The 25592-nt window shown below is 36.2% G+C and overlaps 1 protein-coding gene across 2 annotated transcripts in view; it reads left to right on the top strand.

Moving 5' to 3' along the window:
- kif4 (kinesin family member 4) overlaps positions 1 to 21089 on the top strand; it is a 125022-nt gene extending 103933 nt beyond the window's left edge. Inside the window, exons 26-31 of one of the 2 annotated variants that reach the window (XM_082141210.1) lie at positions 2694 to 2771; positions 2910 to 3002; positions 3082 to 3243; positions 9517 to 9639; positions 9734 to 9853; positions 20648 to 21089. In XM_082141210.1, coding sequence (XP_081997336.1) covers positions 2694 to 2771; positions 2910 to 3002; positions 3082 to 3243; positions 9517 to 9639; positions 9734 to 9853; positions 20648 to 20845 — 774 coding nt within the window. In that variant the 3' untranslated portion in view covers positions 20846 to 21089. Of the gene's footprint in view, positions 1 to 2693; positions 2772 to 2909; positions 3003 to 3081; positions 3244 to 8489; positions 8635 to 9516; positions 9640 to 9733; positions 9854 to 20647 lie in introns of those variants that run through there. The other variant, XM_082141211.1, reaches the window with a different exon arrangement.
- Positions 21090 to 25592: the final 4503 nt, after the last annotated feature.

Below are 25592 nucleotides of genomic sequence, written 5' to 3'. Positions count from 1 at the left end.
AAGGATCAAACAAACTATGTTTGATTGTGGTTTTAATGTCAGAGATCTTTCGGACAAAATAATCCAAAAAAGTCTCACAAGTAATGGGTGGCAGATGGAGTAGCACATCTGATTTTGGATTAAAAACAGAATTTACTATATTGAATAAAATTTGCGGCTTACTACTATTATTTGTAATTACTTCTGCAAAGTAATTCCTCTTAGCCATCTGTACGGTATTCTGATAGTTATCTTGAGACTCCCGTAGCATTTGAAAAGATACCTGTAATTTATCTTTTTCCATTTTCGTTCAAATTTTCTACAGGTTATCCTCAACCCACGAGTCACATCATTCAGCCAGGGCTCTGATCTAAATTTGCACTTTTTGACATGAAGTGGGGCTACTGAGTCCAAGAGGGATAAACAAACGGAATATAGCACCTCAAGTGAGGAGTCCACATTAAGAGAAAAACTATCCATAAAATAAAAAGGGTTAATTTCAAAAAATTTATCTTTAAATTGCTCTATTGCTCCAGCATTTAAAGCCCGTCGTAGTTGGCTTTGAGCTCTAGGTTTTTCAACTTTACGTGGTGTCAACATCTTAAAAATAATTGACTTATGGTCCGAGAAAGCTTGATCTGATATTTCAACATCAGCAATAGATAAACCATAAGTCAAAACTAGGTCTAAAATATGACCTTGAGCATGAGTGGGTTTGTGCACGTGTTGTATAAGATTGAAAGAATCGATTACATTAAAAAAAATCTCTTACCAGTGGCTTTGTAGGACAACACACATGTATGTTAAAATCACCCACTAGTAACAATTTATCATATTTCAGTACAATTTCACTTAAAAAAATCAGTAAACTCACAAATAAAATCCTTGTTGTATGCAGGCGGTCGATATATTACAGCACATGCAACTTGATTAGTCAGAAACAACTGCAGTTCAAAACTTAAAAAAGTGCCGGCAGATAATAGCTGACACGAGAAACTATTCTTAAAAATAGATGCCAGGCCTCCACCACGACTTGTGATGCGTGGAGTATTAAGAAAGCCACAGTCCTGAGGTAACAGATCCGTGAATGGGCTTAAATCGTCAGGAATTAGCCACGTCTCAGACAATAATAAAAAGTCTAAGTTGCGTTCAGTAAAAAAGTAATTTAAAATAAATGTCTTATTTGATAACGAACACACATTCATCACTGCCAATGTTAATTCAGTAGATACCTCCTCTAGGGTTGATTCGCAGCGAACTTGTCGGAGATTCTGCAGGTTCGCCTTCCGTCTGCAAACCCGAGGGATCCGATAGCATGATGATATGGCTCCGTCGCCGAAGATTCAGAATCGAAGATTCAGAAGGGCGCCCGGTGAGAGACCACCTTTCTTCCCGTTCAAATGGTAGTTTGAGGAAACGAGAGTGGGTCGCATTAGAGGAAGTAAAACTCGCCTTCAACTTCACCGCAAAGCCACCTCTCCGTACGCGTCTCCTGCGACGTCTGTAAGCGCACAGCGGTCGGCACAGGTGGAACGGGAACGAGCGCTCAGGTGGCAAGTAATCAAAGCCAAATCCTTTCTGCGCACAAACGCTTGCTCCGTCCATTGATAATTTAATATCCAAAAGCATTTGCCGGTCATAGGTGATCAAAGCAGAGGAGTTTATCACATAGAAAAACATAATCACGAACAAAACGAGGACAAACTCGCAAAGCGAGAGACGGCGTGCCAAGTACACCGGCGCCATCTTCTAGTTAGTTATTCAGTCAAGAGCAAGTGAATTTTCTTAGTCTTTTGTTGTTTGATTTGTGTTATTATAGAGACGGCAGCAGGGATATTAGACTGCTGTCACTTTAAGAGTTGCCCAATATAGGTGCACATGCCTGCAGCACTGAAAACAGCGCGCGAGTCGTCTCTCGTTCTAATGGTTTAAAATCACTTTCTGCGAGCGTGCTTTGGATGTGTGTTTAGCACAGAAAACAGCGCGCTAGTCGTCTCACGTTCGAATGGTATAAAGTCATATTAAAATGTTCACAAAGGAATCGATAAGAGGAATCGAAATTTAAATTTTATAACAGTATCCGATTCTTGACCTCTAGTCGATTCCCAACCCTAGTGGCCACCTTTTTAAAGTGCAGCATACTATGAAATCAAGGGTTTAAAAATAGTCGATCTTGCGTGGCCAGTGACCACTGAACTCTCCTGTCTGCATCCAGTTCACATGCACCGTCAGTTGACATGTTTTTATGCAGTCTACAAATGCGCACTTCAGAATATCTCACAGCTTGATTCACCCAGGTAAATAAATGCATATGTGCAGAATGCTGATGGTAGATGAGAAGGTATTAGTGTTTTCCTTTGTTTTTCTTTTCTAATGCTTTTTGTATACTGTTTACTTTCTTTGTTTACCAGTTCTAACAATGTATTAGACAGATCTGTAAACAGACCGTAAACTAATGAACTCTGAGAATGGGAACTCAGGTGCTGGTGATCTCAGCACTGTCAAAATGTTCTCTCTCAATCTGTACCAAAAATGATTACATGTCTGAGTTTTGGTAGAAGTTTCATTGTGTAATATGTAAAAGACAATGTGCAGTCATTGACATTTTAAATGTGTGCAGTAAAACCTAATTACATATTAGACATGACATCCATTCAGCAAATAAAATAGTGAACATTTAAAAATATAAATGTATGGTCTGCTTTCTGTCACAGGAAGAGGAAATTGGAAAACTGCGAGAACTCGATGATCAGAACCAAAAACTTAAGAATGAAAATGAACAATACAAGCAGGTAAAAGCCTTTTCGCTCACAAATTCATACCATAATTTAGCAAAGTGGGAACTGAATTTCACGATTGAATTTTCCATAAGTTGTGCTTGCTAATTTCTGAACCCTGAAAACTTTTGTTTTGGGGGTGGATCTCCACAGAAATTACTTCTGGCCCAGCTGACCAGTGCAAAGAAAGTCCTTTCTTCTGTGAATGAGTCACCTGATACATCTTTTGAATATGTTCCACCTAAGGTAAACCTGCAACATCTGGGGGAAAAAAAAGATTTAGAGATCTATTCTGACCACTGTCTTTCCCCTCCCCTACATCTAGCCTAAAGCCAAAAGCCACTCCACTGCTCGGGCACGTCTGCAAGAGCCCATAGATCTTGATGAACTCATCTCTCCATCAGAGTCTGAGAAAGAAGAGGACGAGTGGCGTCCAGAGAAAAACGACAGAACACGACGAGGCTCCAAAAAGTCGAAAATGAATGGGGTAAGTTTTTGATGGGGATACATGTAAATCTTGAGACTGTCATAAATCTCTCTCTCTCTATCTATCTATCTATCTATCTATCTATCTATCTATCTATCAATCAAGGCCGCAACGACGCATCGACTATGAAAATACGTCGACACGCATGAAATGCGTAGACGCGTCACATTAATTATTTACGTTTAGATATTGAGTAATGGCGGCTTCTGCTCCCGCTCATGGTGAAAATGACAGACCATGATCATCCAAAGTATGGGAATACTTTAAACTACGGCGGTAATGCACTCGTGTGTGTGCTGGTTGCGGGAGAATAAAACGATTCGCGGGACTCCCGCAAAATAGAAATATCTATAAATTGAACATCTAAAAACGAATATATTGTCATTCATCTGTTGCACAAAAGCAAAACAAAATAGAAACTATTTACAGGCCAGAGTCTCTATCTATTTATAACATGTTTGCAGCGTTGAACAATGTAGCCAATCACAGACATATGTGTTGATTTCTTGAACACAGTGGCCAATCAGATGCATTTAAGATAGAATCCCCTCACCGCTCAAAATGGACTTTTTGTTCAGTGCTGAATTCTGCATACTGGCAAATCATCTGATTATAGCAAACAAAGTGTAGATATTATGAAAGATTCATTGTGCAGCCAGTTTCATTGATAATAACAGAGATTTGTGAGATCGCGATGAACTGAGATGTCAGCTTTTTAGGAATTATTAAGGGAGAAATCCGTCCTGCGCAGATCTCTAATGTAGACTTTAAAAACAAACGACTAACGTTATATTTACATTAACAGTAGCCTAGGCTGCAATCTAGTGTATGTGAACCTTTTTGCAGATAAACACAAGTGCATTTTCGGACAAGTTAATGGACAAGTTAATTGAGTAAATCATACTCCCACTACGGTAATTAATAACAGACTATAGTAAACACATTTCCTAAATAGGCCTGTGACTGTATCTTACATTTTATGAAATAGTACCATTAGTTAAAAATAAAGTTTAAAATGCTTCCTGTTCGCATATTTCATAATAAAATGACAATTACCCTTTCTGAAATACAAATTTTTTTTTTTTTCATCATTCATAGATTTCATGTTAAAATAATATACAGATGCACTACCCTCTTCAAAATACAGCTGATATATTGTTGTACTTATTATTTATTGGAAAGTTTGACAATGGATAAATCAGCTAATCCAAAAAATAATAATTAGATTAATCGGAAAAACAATCGTAAGATTAGTTGACTAATCGAAGAAATAAAAGAATCGATAGATTAATCGACAACAAAAATAATCGTTAGATGCAGCCCAGGTAGATAGATAGATAGATAGATAGATAGATAGATAGATAGATAGATAGATAGATAGATAGATAGATAGATAGATAGATAGATAGATAGATAGATAGATAGATAGATAGATAGTGTAAAGGGCTTCAGAAGTTCACGTCAGCACATCGCATCTGCACTACAAGCAGTGCTGGGTAGATTACTTGCTTTACTTGGTTACTGATTTCAAATTACATGACACAAATTGTGGTTGGTAACGTAGAAAGAAAATATATTCTATTCTTTATCCACAACAACAAAGTGCATTTAATACTAAATTGTCAGGGTTTCCCAGACTGGGGTTTGTGGTGGAACTGCAGGGTTTTTTGAGTTTAATGAAAAGCTATTAAGTAATTAAATCATACAAAATCTTAAAATAAATCATTTTAAAATAAAAACACCAAGATAAAGCACTTACTTAAAATTAATACATATATATATATATATATATATATATATATATATATATATATATATATATTAGTGGTGGGCCGTTATCGGCGTTAACGTGAGACTCTTATCGCGCGATAAAAAAAATATCGCCGTTAATCTATTCTCCAAGTTGGGTTGGGAGATGGCTCTATACTACACAAGCTATGATGACGCAATCTACCCGCGGCCGCGAGGTAAACCCGGCTGCAACGCATATTCGTCGTCATCTTAAGTAAACACGGCTGAAAGTGAAAGCTGGTGAAAAAGATCGGTGCAACATCCATTATTTGGACTTGGTTCGGGTTTAAGCCGTCAGACGAGCAGCAGCAAACTATATACAGAGTGTGTGGGGTAACAGTTCGGTAAGTTAACACACGACTAATCCGTCGGTCTACCACCTCAAATTCAAAACGAAACATGATATCACTGAATACCAGCGAGCGCTTATTATTCCCATTCCAATATATCTTAGTGGTGTAGCACATAATCTCGATTTTAAGAATCGTTGTTGTTTCTTTTTAACTGAAAAGACATCAGTTAGACAATATTCTAATTTTAAATTTGGGGTTTCATAAGCTCCAAGCCATAATAAACATTAGACCTACTTAAGTCTCTGCAGCTAGTGTACTTACATCTTAGTTATCTGCAAAATGATGTTGTATACTTACAGTTTTGCACAATATATGTTCTCAAAACTACATACACCCTTTAAAAAAAAATACATTTAGCAGTTGTTTAGCATGGGTCTGTGTAATCTGTTCTGAAATGGTTTTATTATAATATACTGTATATCGTTTTCGCAAGAGGCTGCAATGTATATCACAATATAGATTTTAGGCCATATCGCCCATCCCTAATTGATAGCCTATAGTAGTTGATAATAACATAGGCCTACCTAATGTTGCCTATGGACGGTAACAGTACAGTAGTAACCTTTTACAGTCTATGAGTAGAACAGCTTTCTCAAGCAGTTTGTGATGCATTTTGGAAACAGGAGATGAGCCCCTGGTCTAATGCGCCACCTGGCTTGAGAAACCCGTTCTCAAAGACTTACTTTTATAGTCATTATTTGGGTAGCACACATATTCTGAATGCCTTCGGCAGAATTCAAATGAGCCATTTTAATCTAGATTAATCTGAAAAAATTAATCTATGCCCACCTCTTATATATATATATATATATATATATATATATATATATATATATATATATATTTCATTTGCTTACCTGCATCGTCATTTATAACTGATTTTATCCTATAAGGGTAAATTATTTTTATCAAATTTTCTGAAACTTCACACACATTCAAATGCATTTTCACTTTTCTGAAAAGTACTGAAAAGGTTATGGTGTTAAAAAAAAAAGAAGCTTTATTTACGTTCCATTTCATCTTGTGTTACTATATTTCATTTGGAACTCACATGTGAAAGTCAAAAACTTGAGACAAATTCAGATGCCTGGAAAGTATTAGTGTTTCAAAAAACATAAAAAAAAATTAATTAAAAAAAGACTTTAACATTGCTTCTTTCTTGGAATTCCAAATCAATTATTGTAGCACAAGTGAAAATCAACAAGACTTCTTTTTCAGTGTACCCCACACTTTCCACATGTAAATTGACTTTGACTAGTCATTGAGGCCAATAGGCAATGGCATTTGACCTTTGGTTGTAGTATGGATCACATCTTCCAAACTGCTGTATTTTGCAAAAAAAATACGTCATCTGCAAAAACTTACAGCACTACAAGTGTAATTTAAGTCAGTGCGGAGATCACCTTGAGTCGTCTGAGAGTGTCGGATTATAATATCACCAACAGTAATTCTGGATTGCCTCCACCAAAAAAGTAAATAAGCAAATCAGAACACTGCGCGCCAAAACAGCACCGGTATGCGCGCACGCGTGAACCACTAGTGTTTCTTTTCGCTGCGGTATATCTGCCACTGCAGCATTATTTCTCCCTGAGACCCGAGTTCGGCGCCGCGCCTTCCCGTTTTACTGGAAACTGGTGAGATCATCACTGACTGGAGGTAAGGATATTTTTGGTTTATAATGTTATGTAATTGTAAGAAAAAATGAAGTGGACGTCGAAGATCTCAAAAAATTAAGTTTATTACAGCATAGTAGTGGCAAGGTACACGAAGCACCTTGGGTTTACCGGCGTCAGAATGAACCCCGAACATACCCAATCCTAAACCTTTTATCCTGGTCTTAATGTAAATTAAGTTGCTCTTCTTGCAACAGCTGTGGTCTGTATGTTAATGAAATTGAGACACCCCATGGTCCCTAGTGTCCCACAGAAGGTTCTCTGTTATTCTTTCAAATAAGAACAGCCAAAGGTTAAAGTGATAAGATTGTTTGAAGTCCCTTTAATCAAGATGGTTCTCGATTGCCCTCTGTCACTCCCAAGCTATAGGTGACACCTGTGCCTCTGTGATACTATTTTCATATTACTGAGATTGGATGTAATCGTCTCTATATGATAATTAAGCTCTTTTAAGTGAAGGAACATTTTGATATATATATATATATATTGGAGTTGAAGTGGTTTGGAACAGACCATAATTTCTTATATAATCTACTAGTCATGTAATTTATTAAACATTTCAACTAGGCCGAGGTAATATGTTGTGTGTCTGTGTGTAACCTACATATCAGTACGATTTAGCTACATCAAGTTCACCTGTAAAGACCTAACGTTAGTGCTAGCTAGCAGATCAAATTATGGATGGCTGTAGCTACATAGAAAAAGTTGTTAGGCTCGAAATTGCAACCATTTTGGTCGCATATGCTCCTGAAAAATGTAATCCGTCGATATATAACCTAAAAATATATTCAGGAGTAAGTTAATTTGTGCGAGTGCAAATAATGGTTGTGGTGCTACCCGTTTCATTTTGTAAGTAAAAGAGGTGGAACACGCCAATGCTGATAGTGAGGATGTTTTATTAATATTAATACATATCTTATTTAGTATTATATAGCAATATAATAAATACCGGTACTTTGCTTGTTTCATTAATGGATGAATCACTGTTTTTTGAACGAATCTCTTGAATGATTCAATAACAAATACATTTAAGTCACTTGTCGCCACCTAGCGGTGTAACAATGCAATCGATATAATTGTTATTTCAAGCTCCATGTTACTTTCAAAAGGTGCTTTTCTCTATTTTGATCGTTTCTGTAGACGTCAGTGTTTATATCCAAACTATACAATTTAATTCTAGTTCCAATTTCAAGGAACTGTTGAGTGGGCTTAGGTGATCACCAGCCGGTTTTGCTATTTTTAAGGAGGTCCTTTTTTTATCAGGTATATTGACACAAATAGACTGCTGAAGATGGACCCATAACATTCTAAATTTTATGGCAACCCCAGAGTGGGCGAGAAATATTGCAGCATATAAACAAGACATTGTGGAAAGGGGCAGAGTGAACTATTTGAACTTTTGCAAAAATAACTCTGTATTCATTTGCAGAATGAGGGAAATTAAGAAAATTAATGCAGCCAGACGCAAGGCCCTGGATACGTTGCAGGAGGTGGCCAGGAAGAAGAGGAAGGAGGAATAAATCAAGAAGAAGCAAGAAGATAGTTCAATGAGTTTGTTTCGGAATAAAAAATTAAATTGAATATTACAAATTATATTTTGTGTATTTTGATTTTCAGAATTTCATTTTAGTCTATGTGCCTATGGGGTGGGCCGGGGATGGCAGGGGTTGGTGGCAATGTAAGTATCTGGATATTTGCCGCTGGGCGGGGGCTTCGATTACCTCTCTCTTTTTTGACCATACATGTGTTTGCACCCCTGCTTAAGTGAACACAAACAGTTGAGAAAGAAAACGTATCAGTATATTGGATCAGTGCAATCACACTAGACCTACTTTAAAAAAGACCTTTCATTTGTATATTTATTCTATTGTATTTGTGCTACTGCTTGTAATTGTATTTCTTATTTTACTGATTGTTTACTGACTGTTTATGAATTCATTTCAAAATTTGAAATCAAGCTTCATTGTGCAGTGTAAGCTATTGCATAAAAAACCCTTTGTAAAAAAAAACAAATGCATAGAGTGAGCAAACATTTAGGATTTAGGTGAGATAATTGAGAATTTAAATTTACAAAATAAACTTCAGGCACTGGTTTATTTGATATTTAAATTACAATATTTAAATTACAATACTTGGCATTTGGGCATTCAGTCATGTGACCTTGTTCTCTGCATGAAGTAAAGTCTGGCACAGTTGCTGCTTGTACTTATTTTTTAAATAGCTTTAAAAGTCATTCATTTTAGTTGATTTTAGATATGCTATACTAAATTTGAACATAAAATAAGAATAAAAATGCATGTATACATAGACTTTCATGGAGCATTATGTCATGAATATTGTCTCAAGTCGTGGACATTTCTTGGTAAAAATCTGAATGAACCCTGTAATTAAACATCTATTTTGTGGCTTTGCCTTTTTTAGCGAGCCATTTATGTGAATGATTCTGTTTCCTCTAGTGTGCATGTCGGGGCCGCTGTGTTAACAAGCTTTGTCGCTGCCGCAAGGGAAAAATTACATGTGGAGAGAACTGTGCCTGTGACCCTGACAAATGTCGCAATATGGAGAACCGCAACAATGTGGTTAGTAGAATGTTCTTTTAAAGAGCCAGGGGTTGTCGGTTTACCCTGTGAATGACCATGTCCTTATCTTATTTTTTTCTGCCATTGTCCTCAGGATCATACTGATACAAGTGAAGAGTCTAAAAAGCCTGCTGCCGTCCCTGAGGATCCCACAGCAGTCAGTTCTCTAGATTCTACATTTTTCAGACCTCCTAGTGTGCCACCTACTAAAAAGGTAAGACCAAGGGTGAAATATTTGGTCTTTGACCAATTCTCTTTCTGAAGGAATGGTTTACACCAGGGGTCAGCAATATTTTCTGGCCCGCCGGATTATTTTGGAAGTCCGTTTTTTTTTTTTCTCATTCGTTCAATCGTTTTTTCAAATTAAAACCAAAAATTTTAAAAAAATTAAAACGACTTGTTTTTCCATTATTTATTTCCTGAACTAAAATGAAAAAACGAATAACGACTCGTTTTCCGATTTTCTGATCAAATCAAAGATCAAAATAGAAAAAATTAATAACTGGTTTAGACAAATTTAAGTTTTGAATTTTAATTTAACACCTTAGCAGACATATACCAATGAAATAATTTTAAACAGATCAAGTACTATTGTGGTAACAGATTACAGCCATTTTAATAAGGGTGTGAATAGCAATCATGCTCTCCTGTAAGTCTCATTCGCTTACAGTCCAACTTTTTTTCATTATTATTTATTCGGGTATAACACACTGATAAATAATATGCATTACCTGATAAAAAAAAATCGCCGCCGCATACTGTGTGAAACGCCCATAAGGAATCATGCGGCACGGGATTACATTTTAAGGTACAATGGTTAGACATGTACCGGTATTCGGTAATACAATACATCGCGGTAATGAATATGCACGATATTGTTATCGCGGGCACTTCAAAATACCGTTAAAAATAATAGATCAGTATTAATATTTTTAGAACGCGCATTAGCTTATTTTCCATCAACCGCTTAAACAAACACTGCGTATATGCTGCGCAAAACACGTGCGCACTCTGATGTAAACAATCCCCACATGAAGCACTGTGTGCATGCGGCGCAGTGCGCACTCTAGTCTAATGTAAACAATCCTCACATGTAGAAGAAGGGCGCTTGTAAATGTGACGTGACCTATCGCTGTAGCGCCTCAGTTCAAGTAAACCGATCATCTGTTACTTTTTATTTAAAGATACAGTACAACTTACCGAAAGGCCTCATACATAATATCGATCAATCAGTGTTTTTCAACCACAGAAAGAGGTCAATAAAACTGCAGGTGAACAATTATGTCACAGAACGTTACATTTACCTCAGGAAAGCCATTTAATGACCAACATGTTAGTTGAGTGCAATATAGCTAAAGGAGTATTTTGCTAAATATGTGCACTATATTACATTTGTATTATATTTTTACTTGTGTCATAATTGTTATTATAATGAAAACCATGAACTGGATTATCAGCAGACCTTGATTATTGCACAATATGGATCTCAACCCTATAATAAATTAGTGGAAACTACTTGAAAAAAAAAAACTTTATCCAGGGTTCCCACGGGTCCTTGAAATCCTTGTGAATCTGAAATCTATATATCTATCTATCTATCTTATATAATATATATGTATGAAGAGTTCAGATGCAAAAGCCTCTTAAGTGCCATCTGAAATTTCCTTCTAGAGTGATAATTTTTATCAATCTTGTATGTTTGTGTTCACTTATTTCACTTTAATGGCAATGAAAATGACCTATTAATTGTCATTAAAGTGAAATTAATGAACTTAAATATATGAGTTTGATACAAATAATAATTTTAGAAGAAAATTTCAGATGGCACTTAGAGGCTTTTGCATCTGAAGTCTTTACACGCATATATATATATATATATATATATATACATGTATATATATATGTGTGTATATATATGTATGTATATGTATATGTATGTATATGTATGTATATATGCGTGTAAAGACTTCAGATGCAAAAGCCTCTAAGTGCCATCTGAAATTTTCTTCTAGAATGGTCATTTTTATCAAGCTCGTATATTTAAGTTCATTAATTTCACTTAAATGACAATTAATAGGTAATTTTCATTGCCATTTAAGTGAAATTACTGAACTTACATATACGAGCTTGATAAAAATTATCATTCTAGAAGAAAATTTCAGATGGTACTTAGAGGCTTTTGCATCTGAACTCTTCATATATACACATACATACACAATGTGTGTGTGTTGTTTCCAGACACATTCAGTGTTTGATTTATGTACTTTGCTGTGTTAAGTAATTGTAGGTTTATGCAAGTTAAGGCAGTTGATTTAGGTTATTTGGCGTCTCCATGGGGTCCTTTTCGGTATCGCAGCTTGACTCGTCTGAAATGAAATGGGCTCTTTGTTGTTGCTCTGTGCACATACTACACAGAAGAAGAAAAACTTCTTCTACAAAGAAGAACAGAATGTACAGATTAATATACATGTATATGTGTGTGTTGTGTATGTATGTGTGTGTGTGTATATATGTATTTTATGTATGTATGTGTATATATATATATATATATATATATATATATATATATATATATATATATATATATATATATATATATATATATATATATAATTTAATTTAATTTAATATTATATATATATATATATATATATATATATAAAATATAATATATATATATATATATATATATATTATAGTGTATATATATTATAGTGTATAATATATAATATATACACACAATATATACATACATACATACATGCATACACACATACATACACACATACATACATACACAGTGGGTACGGAAAGTATTCAGACCCCCTTAAATTTTTCACTCTTTGTTATATTGCAGCCATTTGCTAAAATCATTTAAGTTCATTTTTTTTCCTCATTATTGTACACACAGCACCCCATATTGACAGAAAAACACAGAATTGTTGACATTTTTGCACATTTATTAAAAAAGAAAAACTGAAATCACATGGTCCTAAGTATTCAGACACTTTGCTCAGTATTTAGTAGAAGCACCCTTTTGATCTAATACAGCCATGAGTCTTTTTGGGAAAGATGCAACAAGTTTTTCACACCTGGATTTGGGTATCCTCTGCCATTCCTCCTTGCAGATCCTCTCCAGTTCTGTCAGGTTGGATGGTAAACGTTGGTGGACAGCCATTTTCAGGTCTCTCCAGAGATGCTCAATTGGGTTTAAGTCAGGGCTCTGGCTGGGCCATTCAAGAACAGTCACGGAGTTGTTGTGAAGCCATTCCTTCGTTATTTTAGCTGTGTGCTTAGGGTCATTGTCTTGTTGGAAGGTGAACCTTCGGCCCAGTCTGAGGTCCAGAGCACTCTGGAGTAGTGTTGTCACGATACTAGAATTTCTAACTTCGATACGATACCTTGAAAAATATCGATATTCGATACCATTTTCGATACCACGGAGAAAAAAACTGCCACAATATTAAGTTTTTTTTTATTATTTAAAGCTAAATATAACAAGTCTAGAACATGACAATGAGGGATATTTTACATGAACAAAAATGTCCTGAAGTAGTGCACTTGTTCAAAAGCATTAATGCTGGTTAATACATTAACGTTATTTGATGAACAGATTTAAACACAAACGTGTGTGCATTATACGCAAAAACAATACTATTAGTGCTTTTAACAATACAGATTGTGTCAAAGCACTTAACAGTATCAAATTGGAGGATATAGTGTCAGTAATGTATAATAATAAGATAAAACATTAAATTTTCAGTTAAAGGCATTTCATTATTGAATTCAAAGATGTCATTCAATAGCTCAGTTTAGTTTAATTAGTATCTGTGTAATCAAATTGATGAAAAGATATGAAGGCAAATTGCAGAATTAAATAAAAAAAATTGAATAAAGTTAAATAAGCACAAGTTAATTTACATTTGACCACAGTTAAAATATTTAACGTTACTTGTCTAAGATTTCTCAGTCAGATTATATTAACTTTAAGAATTACGGTGAAAAAACGAGACAACACACACTCATATCAACAACAATACTAGGCCATCTTGGTTAATGTTTCAGAAATGTTCAAATGAGAAGAGTTACCAACCTCTCGAAATTATTTATATAGATCCCGGTGTCGGTCTTTCAGGTGCTTAGCTATATTAGGCCCCGATCACACTAACGCGTTTTTCAGGTTCGAAAACGCGAGGCACACAGCACTCATCACACAGAACGAGCAGTGCGCTGCGTTTGTTATGTTGCTCGGCAACCACTGAAACAGCTGTCCTGTCAGTCAAGTAAACGTCGAATCAGCCTTTTATTAACTTTTTTTACTTTCTGTTAACATTGTGGTAGTTACGGTTCGTGAAGTCGTTAAGCTCCTGGTAACCCGCGAGAGCACCACAAGTTTATCCTCCATCATCGCACTCTCCGGGCGTTCAAGCAACTAGCTTTCATCATTAAAACGGAAGGCCCGCGAGGCGCAGCAGGCACATAAACAGCGCGCAGAACGCTCGCTGGAAACCAATTGAAAATAGGCGCCTCTCACTGCAAAAAACGCGTCAAGTGTGATCGGCCCCATTCACTTCACTTTTGCTATTTAACCAGAGCGAATGAGACTAGTGCGCTTGTGGTGTTTATCAACGCGCCTTTGGAGAGAAGTGAAAGTGACAGCTCGGCTAGTATCGATACTTCAGGAAATTAGTATTGGTACCGTTCAGATATTTCAGTATCGATATTTATCGAAATATTGATATTTTTGACAACACTACTCTGGAGAAGGTTTTCATCCAGGATATCCCTGTACTTGGCCGCATTCATCTTTCCCTCGATTGCAACCAGTCGTCCGTCCCTGCAGCTGAAAAACACCCCCACAGCATGATGCTGCCACCACCATGCTTCACTGTTGAGACTGTACTGGACAGGTGATGAGCAGTGCCTGGTTTTCTCCACACATACCGCTTAGAATTAAGGCCAAAAAGTTCTATCTTGGTCTCATTAGACCATAGAATCTTATTTATCACCATCTTGGAGTCCTTCAGGTGTGCTTTCATGTGTCTTGCACTGAGGAGAGGCTTCCGTCGGGCCACTCTGCCATAAAGCCCCGACTGGTGGATGGCTGCATTGATGGTTGACTTACTACAACTTTCTCCCATCTCCCGACTGCATCTCTGGAGCTCAGCCACAGTGATCTTTGGGCTCTTCTCCCCCGATAGCTCAGTTTGGCCGGACGGCCAGCTCTAGGAAGGGTTCTGGTCGTCCCAAACGTCTTCCATTTAAGGATTATGGAGGCCACTATGCTCTTAGGAACCTTGAGTGCAGCAGACATTTTTTTGTAACCTTGGCCAGATCTGTGCCTTGCCACAATTCTGTCTCTGAGCTCTTCAGGCAGTTCCTTTGACCTTATGATTCTCATTTGCTCTGACTTGCTCTGACATGCACTGTGAGCTGTAAGGTCTTATATAGACAGGTGTGTGGCTTTCCTAATCAAGTCCAATCAGTATAATCAAACACAGCTGGACTCAAATGAAGGTGTAGAACCATCTCAAGGATGATCAGAAGAAATGGACAGCACCTGAGTTAAATATATGAGTGTTACAGCAAAGGGTCTGAATACTTAGGACCATGTGATATTTCAGTTTTTCTTTTTTAATAAATGTGCAAAAATGTCAACAATTCTGTGTTTTTCTGTCAATATGGGGTGCTGTGTGTACAATAATGAGAAAAAAAATGTAACTTAAATGATTTTCGCAAATGGCTGCAATATAATAGAGTGAAACATTTAAGGGGGTCTGAATACTTTCCGTACCCACTAGGGGGTCTGAATACTTTCGTATGTATGTATTATATGGACACGTTTTGTAAGAATCGCCCTTCAATCTGATTGTTTACTTTGCTGGATATAGCAAATTATGACAAAATGAATGTTAAAAAAGATAAATGGCATTATGCTTCATTTCATAATTATTCGCGATTAATCGCACAACAAGAGTGTGATTAATCCAATAAAAAAATATTTACAGCACTCATAAAAACAATATTTTATGTTTATTACAAATTATGCATGTGTACACAATTGCAATCGAAATTATTCAACCCCCATTGCAAATCAGGTTTATAGGCAAAGTTTACAGTCTTTCAGCTGTTTGCAATGAACAAATCAATCAAAAGTCATTGAAATAACTCAACACAACAAATGTTTCAAGTGGTTTCCCCAAATTTAACTGACAATGCAACTTTTAATGACTTCTGCTGTTTCAAAATCTACCGTCTGGATCTACCCTCCCTCACAACAGCACAAATCTGCAAAAAAAAGGTGTTGTCTCAAGCACACCTGATGCAACTAATCAAGGGCTTCATTAGTTGCACCAGGTGTGCTTGAGCTAGAACACACAAAATATCTGAACTGGCTAAGTTTGAGTCACTTTTGACTCCAAGTTAGAAATATGGCTTAGTCAAAAGAATGGTCCAAAAAGTTAAGAGAAGGTATCATCGTGGTTTGTGAAAATACAAAAAATAATTGTCACTGAAATAAGGCCATGAAACCCATACTGATTATTTCTTCACAAGACTTTTGAAAATCGTATCACATAGCCTAGAATATTTGCTTCAAAACTATGTGAAAATCACCCTGACTGCTCATTCAGATAAGACAATATATTGATTTAAAATTTGTAAAACGTGTTTTGTGTAAGAAAGCTTTATGCGAAGAGGCGTGATCATCTCATTAATATGTAGGCCTAAGCCTTTCACACCTGAGAAAGACAAAGACACTCCCCTAATGGCTCTATTAGGAGCGATCAGGCCCTATCATTCTGAGCAACCTTGCACAAAGAATGAGGAGATTTAAAAAAGAATGGCTTTTTGATTGTTTGGATTTATTTACAACACAACATAATCCAAAGATACACAACAAATGACAAAAAAGCACATTATTGAAAACATGATCCAAAGAAAGAGACCTTTGTGGCATTCCTAAAAACATTGTATACCTTTCATTTCCATGGTGTTTGATTTTCACTTTACCATGTTCATATACAGAGACTCATGTGAATGAAGTCAGCAGGACTCAGTGGCATCTGGGCCCTGAAAAAAAGAAGTGAACACACTGCTATCAAGAGAAACTATATAGGCCTGCACGATTTTGGGAATAAAATTTAGATTTGTCTGGTTAAAATTGCTTTTTAAAATTCACAGAATACACACACACACACACACACACACACACACACACACACACACACAAATGTTTCCAACAATATATAATGAACACCAGGTTTGTTGTGCCTTGTAGGCATAGGCATAGTGCTGCATAAAATAATAATAACAATAACCTATAGCAGCCTATAAATCTTCCAAAAGATTTCAGTAACAACTACGCTAGAGAAAAATATATTGATTATCATATGTTACTTCAAATGTTTCCATTCGTTATGATGATTTGAAATGAGATAATAGTGAAAACATGAAGCCTAATGTTTGGTGCATTTTGCTTTTCAAACGCGATCGCGCTCCAAAATAACCTATATATTCAGTATTAATCGACTGAAAAATTCCTTTGTTCCTACTGCAATCAAAGTGTTAAACAGAGATAAAATATTATGAATTGCCATTGTCTTCTATGTATCTAACTTCACTTACTTTCTATTTATTTTAATGTATGTTGTATTGTACGTATTGATTGCCTTTGTTTTATGTATTTAACTTTACTTATTTCTATTCGTTTTTAATGTATGTTGTTGTATGTATGGACGTTGTCCAAGACATATTTCCCAGTGATGGGACTAATAAAGTAAGTAAAGTAAAATATGATACATGCAAACGCACAGCATGCTCCAAAATATGATACATTCAAACGCAGAGCGCTCCAAAATATGATACATTCAAACGCAGAGCGCTCCAAAATATGATACATTCAAACGCAGAGCGCTCCAAAATATGAAACATTATGGTTACCATATTATACATATCTACGTTTGAGCAGATATCCACAAACACAGTAACAGTAAACACGGGTCTAAATATTATAATATTCACCTTATATCTAGCAACAGTTCAACTGCAATGTGAAGTTTATGCAACAATAACAAACTAATAATTAAGAATTTCTTACCTTACATCTTTCTTGTCTTCAAATCGCGTTCTTCTTCTGAGGTAAATCCAGTGTAAGCTCACGGCGCGTCTTTCAAACTCGACGAAAAGCAGAGACTTGTGTGTTTTGGTGCTTTGTTTTTGAGGTAATGAGCGTTTTCGCGTTCCATGTGGAGATTTGCATGTGAATCTCTTTTGCGGGCGTGGTCAAATTAAAAATAATGAGCAAGGGTTTGAGAGACTGGACATCTTGTTGGTTTTATACAAATTACTTAAACAGAGAATATTTGTTTTCAGTTTGAATCCGATCATTTAAAAGTGCACACTTAAATGTTTATAAAGGTATATGGCTCATACATGTGTGAATAGTATTCGCTGAGTTTTGTTTCAGTTTATAGACGTGCTCAAGAAAAAAAAGTTCACCGCGAAGGGGAGGCAGAACGCACACCCGGTTTATTTTCTTTATTTTACAAAAGCACAATGTTTTGATTTGATTGTAAGTCGACACATACAAAAGTAGAAATATCACAGATTCTTTTTTTATATTTCTTTTTTCTGTATGACCATAAATGACGGAGTAATTTAAGTTTATTGTGCTACAATGTGAAGAAAATCCAGCAAAACGCGAGGGCGCGTTTGCCGACCCCAGAGGGTTAAGCATGGTGATAACTTGATGTTCTGGGGCTGCTATGGTTCCTCTGGCACTGGAATCCTTCTGCGTTTGGAAGGCAAGATGGATTTGTTGAAGTATCAAGAAATCCTAGGAGAAAATGTCTCTGAAGAAGCTGAAGCTTGGGCATCATTGGACCTTCCAACAGGACAATGATCCCAATCATACCTCAAATTCCATCAAGGCTTGGTTTCAGAAAAAGTCCTGGAAGATTCTACAGTGGCCATCACAGTCACAGGGGGACTTTAAAAATGAGCTGAAAATGTAGGCTGATGGTTTCAGCAGAAGCAAATACCATGGATTATCAACCCTGTAACTCACAGTTGATTTGTCTTTAAAGGTTTATAAGTTATCATTAAAAATCAATTTCCCTATAGAGAAACGGAATGGAGTTTTAAATACAAAAAAGCCCCTCATGGGCGACTCCCGCAGACACAAAATAAAACAAACAAAACACAACGTAAAGTCCAGGCCTGGTCCTCTCTCGTTCCAAAGCTCCTCTGTGAGAGATACGAGACCGGTGCGTCGCTCAGTTGGCGCTCATCAGTAATCACGCCATTCGTCCTGCTCACCACACATGCCATGTGATTTTATTTGTTTAGAGGAAACTAAAATGCTAATCGTGTTTTGTCAAAGTACGACAATTTATGAGAACGGTGTATTTTTACTACAGACTCGTGTTAGCGTCAGTCGGGTGTTTGAAATAACTTCCTTTTGTGAACTGTTACAGAATGAGGCAGAAATTATATTTTATACACTGCCTAAAAAAAATAAAAAAAAAGTTGCTATTTGGTTTTAAATTGACAAATGATTCTGTTTGGATCATTGTTGCAGTGATTATTATGTTTATATAATGTTGTGTTTGGAAACAATTCTTCTAAAATTGTGTAGCTTTACATTTCTTAAACAACCATGTAGGAAGACACATCATGGCCATATTCCGAGATGACAATGTCAAGATTCATCAGGCTCAAATTGTGAAAGAATGGTTGGGAGGTAGCCTGGTTAAAACCAGACCTTCTCAGTAGTAACTGAGTTATGGTCTGGCAAAGCTTCATTAATAACTCACTTCCAAAGGGGCGTCACCAACGGACGTCGCTCAAATGCCTCTGGGCACAATTGGATAGACCTAAAACCAATCAGAGCGATCGTCATTGTGTAAAGCCATATGCTGCGTCCCAATTCGCCTAAGTTACATTACGCCATAAAAGTATGTACTCTTTTTGTGAAGAAAAGGTATTTACTTTTGAATGTGTAGCAAAAAAGTAGGCAAGCTTTGGGACATACTACTTCGTCATCTTTATCGGACGGATCTGTCGTGTGCATCCTGTCACGTAAACTGCCCTGTCAATCATCTTGTCACAGTTAAAATCCTCTATTAAAAATTTCATTTCCTACCGTTTCGGAGAGAAATGTAGTAGCACGTTCATCTGCCAGTGGGTCTTTCATGGAGACTGTCCTCATGTGTTTGCAATTTTAATATGCATTTAAAAGTTGCTGCGCTTCACCAACGGACGTCGCTGAAATGCCTCTGGGCGCAATTGGATAGACCTAAAACCAATCAGAGCGATCGTCATCGTGTAAAGCCCGCCCCAACGTTTCTGATTGGTGCCGCGATTTCGAGGGATTAGAAATGGGCTTGAATGAGCTCTTTGCCAGACTACTTGCAGAGCAAATCTAAATTTGCCAGAAGTTGTCTGGGTTTTCCCAGGCTGGTTGGGAGGAGCATGAAGAATCATTTTCACACATGAATTGTCTCCTCTGAGTCCAGAGCTTAAAATCATTGAAAGTCTTTGGGATGTGCTGGAGGAGACTTTACAGAGTGCTGGACTTTTACATCGTCAATACAAGAGCTTGACCAAAAATTGATGCACCTCTTGATGGAAATGACATCGCAACATTTCCATGAAGAGGTGCATCACTGGACTACATGGAGTAGGCAGGGTTTATGACCTACACTGCAGTCAGCCACCAGCGGGCGATTGAAATGCGTCGGCTTCACTTTTGCGCACACTTGGTTACACCACACAACTTCGTCATTAAATTTAAAGTTTTGTTTAAAGATTTTTTTATTATTATAAATTTTTTTTTTTTATCTTGGCCATTCTTATTTGTCATTGACCCTGAAAGTAACAGCATACTGCTTCAAGAATGTCATGAATAATTATGTCAAGGTAATTGGGAGTAAATTATGACGTGTAGTAGGCTATTCCTTTAAAGTCACTCTTGATTAAACACACTTGTTTGCTGTATCATAAACAGGAGATTGGAGACATGGGCTGCCTGCCTGCTAATCTGAAGCTTGAAAAAAAGCCAGTCGCTGCTGATAACGAGAGTGACAGCGATGACTCTGAAGCGATGAACAACACTTCCAGCTTCCTCCGGAGGAACAAGAGAGGCCTAAATAACTTCAAAAACAGCTTCTTCTCTGGCTGCACACCCATCCGTGAAGAACATTAGTACAGTAGTAGAATCTAATAGTTACGCCTGCTAATTATCTTGTCGTCTTGTCTTTTTCATGTGGTTTAAATGTATACATTTGTTTGTTAAATTGGTAGTTTATCATTAATGGTAATTCATTTGAATGAATGGTTAATGCACTAACTAACAATATGAGCTGCACACATCAGGAGTAATTTTATAGACTTTTAAGCAATTTGCAATGGTTGTAAAATGTATTTCTATTAAAAGTCTGTTGACTTAATTTTTATTTTTGTGGTGTTCATTTCTTAACATACTGCTGTTAAAATATCTAAATACACAATTCCTTTTTAAATTCTGCCTGGAAAAAGGCTGTTTTAGTCAAGTTACCTTTATTTATATAGCGCTTTTTACAATACAGATTGTATCAAAGCAGCTTTACAGAGATAACAGGAAAATAATGCAACAAAGTTTGTTTCTAGAAGAAAATTGCGTCATCGTCTTCCTTAAGTAAGGCAGATCAATAATGTTGAATATTAAATGTCCCCAACTAAGCAAGCCAAAGCGACAGTGGCAAGGAATCAAAACTCCATCAGGTGACAGAATGGAGAAAAAAAAACCTTGGGAGAAACCAGGCTCAGTCGGGGGGCCGGTTCTCCTCTGGCCAACGAAGGAACAGGGTATGATTGATTCAGGCAGTATTACAGGTCAGAAGTCAGATTGGATCAGAATATTTATCCAGTTTAATCTGGTTGGAAGTCTTGAGTCATCACGCCGGTATGGAGACGAGTTTGAGGATCAGTGCCTAATGCTGTAATCAGTTTTAGAATGCTGTAATGTTATGCATGGTTAATTCCAATATTACATTGTTGGTGACGGGTGCATATTTTATCCAAGTGCTGCAGACTTTTTCTGCTCGGGTGAAAAATTAATATAGACTCACTTTGAAGGAGGGACTTGAGCTATATCTACAGACAGTGTTGGGGATCACAGTTAGAGGCCACTAAGCTCAAATTTGAAGTTCGATCAGTTGGCAGAGTTTACCGAAGACTAGAGCTGGGTAAAAGTATCGATTTCTCAATTTTAGTCTATTCTCATTTTGAAGAACTGAAATCGATTCTTAAATCTCAAGAATCCATCTTTCAGTCAGTGCTGTTTTCAGTTGATAAATTAACTAAAATGAACAGCAATGACTCTGAAGCGATGAACAACACTTCCAGCTTCCTCCGGAGGAACAAGAGGCCTAAAAAAATTAAAAAACAGCTTCTTCTCTGGCTGCACACCAATCCGTGAAGAACATTTGTAGTACAGTAGTAGAATGTAATTGTTACGCCTGCTAATTATCTTGTCTTGTCTTTTTCATGTGGTTTAAATGTAAACATTTGTTAAATAGGTAGTTTATCATTAATGGTAATTCATTTGAATGAATGGTTAATGCACTAACTAACAATATGAGCTGCACACGTCATGAGTAATTTTAGACTTTTAAGCAATTTGCCTGTATGACATTTGAAAGTCAACTGTTTTCAGTTGATAAATGAACAAAAGTTTTTAGCACCTCCCATCTAATAAATTTCAATAAACTTCTGATATGATGTTTTGGCGCAACAGATCTTATAGCGCCTTCAGTTCAAGCAAAGCAGCAGTAAAATGGTTTCATGAAGTATGCAAATAGTTTGGGACGTCCCCTAAAAGAACTGGCCATTATTATTTTTTATTAGAAATTGTCTTTATAGGCCTCTGAAGTATAGTGTAATGTCACATCTTCAAAACACTGCAGTAAAATGGTTTTATAAGAGGTATGCATACACTCTTAAGGAAAATGGTTCTAAACGGTATAAAATTAGGGTTCTTCGGCTTGTAACAATAGCAGAACCCTTTTTGGTGCGAAATAGAAACCTTTTTATTAGGTTCCATAGAGATTATACCTGAAAAGGTTTTGGATTTTTTATCATATGTTAACTTAAAAAATATATATTGTATAATGTGACTTGCTGGTTATCTTTGTTCTGTTTTTATTGTATTTATATGATATTTGTGTTTTTGTAATTGAATTTTTGCCATGAAGATAGCTCTGATTGCTGACATGGCATTAAATAAAAAAGATGATGATTAGGTTCCATAAATAACCTTTAACGGTGCAAAAAATTTTGTAATGTCATATATCTCCATAACGCTGCAGTGAAATGGTTTGATATGAGGTATGCAAACAGTAGCCTATGGGATGTCCTATATAAGAACTGACCATTTTTTCCTCCTACTTGTTAGGTCTTTAGGTCGAATAATGTGACATCTCCAAAACGCTGCAGTGAAATGGTTTCATATGTTGTTTGCATATAATTTGGAACATTGCATGCAAGAATAACTGCGTCAGTAATGCATATATAGTAAAATAAACATACATTTGAGAGTAACTGTCATTTATTATTTAATAAATTAAACTGTCAAATCAAATGTAAAAATTTCACTTCATTTTCACTACCCTATTGGCTCACAAAATATACCATAATTGAAAGCTCCATAGCATTTGAAGAGAATGACTTGCAGTCACACAACCAACTGTAAAGTCTTCATATAGGTGTGAAGTATCATGCACACCTTTTATATTATTTATATTTATTAAAATAAACAACCGCAGTCAAATGAAAGCAGAAGTTATTGATATTTTCAATGTAGTAAGACACAAGCCTGTTCAATCGTGTTTGCTCCTATTTATTGTAAACGGCGCTTTCAACCATTAGAGCTTTTAGACCAAAAGTGTGCGCACATTCAGTGAAATATTGATACATTCTCGTTTACTTAACATTTATTCTCAGAACTATAATATATATAAATTTCCCACTGAATATGCGATCTGAAGAGCTTTGAAATGAATTGATGCTTGAATTGTACAAAAAGTAGTACATTGGAAAAAGTGATGAAGTGCTTACTTGAGCTGTTTAAATTGAGTGCTTTGCTTAAATGATTTGCTTCTTTCACTGACAATCACTGGTTTACACTAGACGACTGTAATTAATAAGTAAATCAAATATGTTAACAGCTAGGAAGTAGGAACATTATTTTTTTTCAATTGCTAAGAAGCATTTGACAATTCTTAAAATACTTTTTCTAAACTCTTAACAAAGCAACACACCTACATCACACAATTAGCCAAATAGTTCATTTTCTGCCCAAAACCACATTTTCTTAAATAAATACAAACTCTACATTTCAAAACGCAAAAAAACTTTTTTAATATACACTAACTCTATCAAAACACTGCAAACCTGTTTCAAAATCGAATCATTCGGTCAAAACTTTAGCACTCGTTTTCTATCCAACATGAAGACATAGTCAATCATAGCGCAATGACTGCCAAAATACTAACAGTTGGTGGCATTACAAAAACTGCATTACTTGTCATGTTTCAGTTCTATCTGTATAGAACATACAGTATGAAATCCTTTTTTTTTTTTTTTCATTCAGCTGTGTGTGTGTGAATTCATGGTGTATGTGTACAACATATCTAAATGTGAAGGAGTCATCAATACTTTATAGAATGTACAACTGAAGAAAAAAACAGTAAGTGACAGAATTCCTGCAGTAAAGGCTTTATTAGCAATATGAAATTGATGTCAGTGATCAACAAAATGAAACAAAAAAGACAAACATACATGGCCTTTGGTTTAAAGTGTGCAAAAATAAAACAAAATGACAGAAAAAAAAGGCACAGAAAAAAAGAAGTCCTGTTCTAATCTATACGATCCTCCGCATTTGGCCACATGTTCTCGTCTACATCACATCATACTTGGATTGAAACGCTTGGCATGCCTTATCCACCCCTGACAGTCTTCAACTGAGATGTCTCTGCATCCATGGCATCCAGGAGGGACATTTGGTCATGTGGGCGATGATCATATACTTTCCACCTCCAAGCAGAAAAAAAATCCTCAATGGGGTTGAGGAAAGGAGAGCACGGAGGAAGAAAAAGGGAAATCATTCTTGGATGTGCTGCAAACGGTGGTGGATGGTGGAATGCTACATTGGCCCATGTTATCACAAATGTCCTCATGTTTCCTCCCACCTGTTCTGCTTCTGGCACCAGTTGTTGATGGAGGTAATCTAAAAACAAAAGAAGGCGCTCTGTGTTGTAGGGACCAATCTGGCTTTTCTGCAGGACCAAACCAGCACTTGAGATTGCAGCACACATTGTGATATTTGCTCCTCTCTGACCTGGCACATCAACGGTGGCCCTTTTCCTAATTACATTTCTTCCTCGTGTAGCACACGGTTCGATACTAGATCCTATAAAATCAAAACTATGGACCAGAAACAGAAGATTCGGATCGACTCACAGAAGCAATTATTAGCAAAGATGATAGTAAAAATTTATAAAATAAATGAACCCACTCAGACTACTGGAATACAGCTAATTAAAAGGTAAGTGTATTTCTTTTCTCTTTGTTTGTTGTTTTGCATATGTTGTATTTTTTTCAAAATTGGCAGAATGAAATAAAACAAAATAAAAAACAAATTTATAACAGTAACACAATATTTAAAATAAATGATAAACACAGAAACAGTCAACAATTCCCAATGTCAGTTTCTGAAATTTGACCTCAGTGTCTCAATTTCAAGTTCAATGTCTCAATTTCAAATTCCAAAAAAAAATAGGAATCAAAAATGAATTAACGAGTTCGGTCCATGAAGAGAAAAGGAAACTTTGTCCTCAGGGAAATCCAGGAAAAACTTGGGAAAAAAACTTAATGTGTGCAGTTCTGTCCTACCCAATCAGAAAACTCTTTCT

This window comes from Leuciscus leuciscus, assembly GCF_965113295.1.
Source record: "Leuciscus leuciscus genome assembly, chromosome: 16".
Lineage (NCBI taxonomy): Eukaryota > Metazoa > Chordata > Actinopteri > Cypriniformes > Leuciscidae > Leuciscus > Leuciscus leuciscus.
Note: the sequence above shows the minus strand (reverse complement) of the source record. Positions and strands in the feature narration are given on the sequence as shown.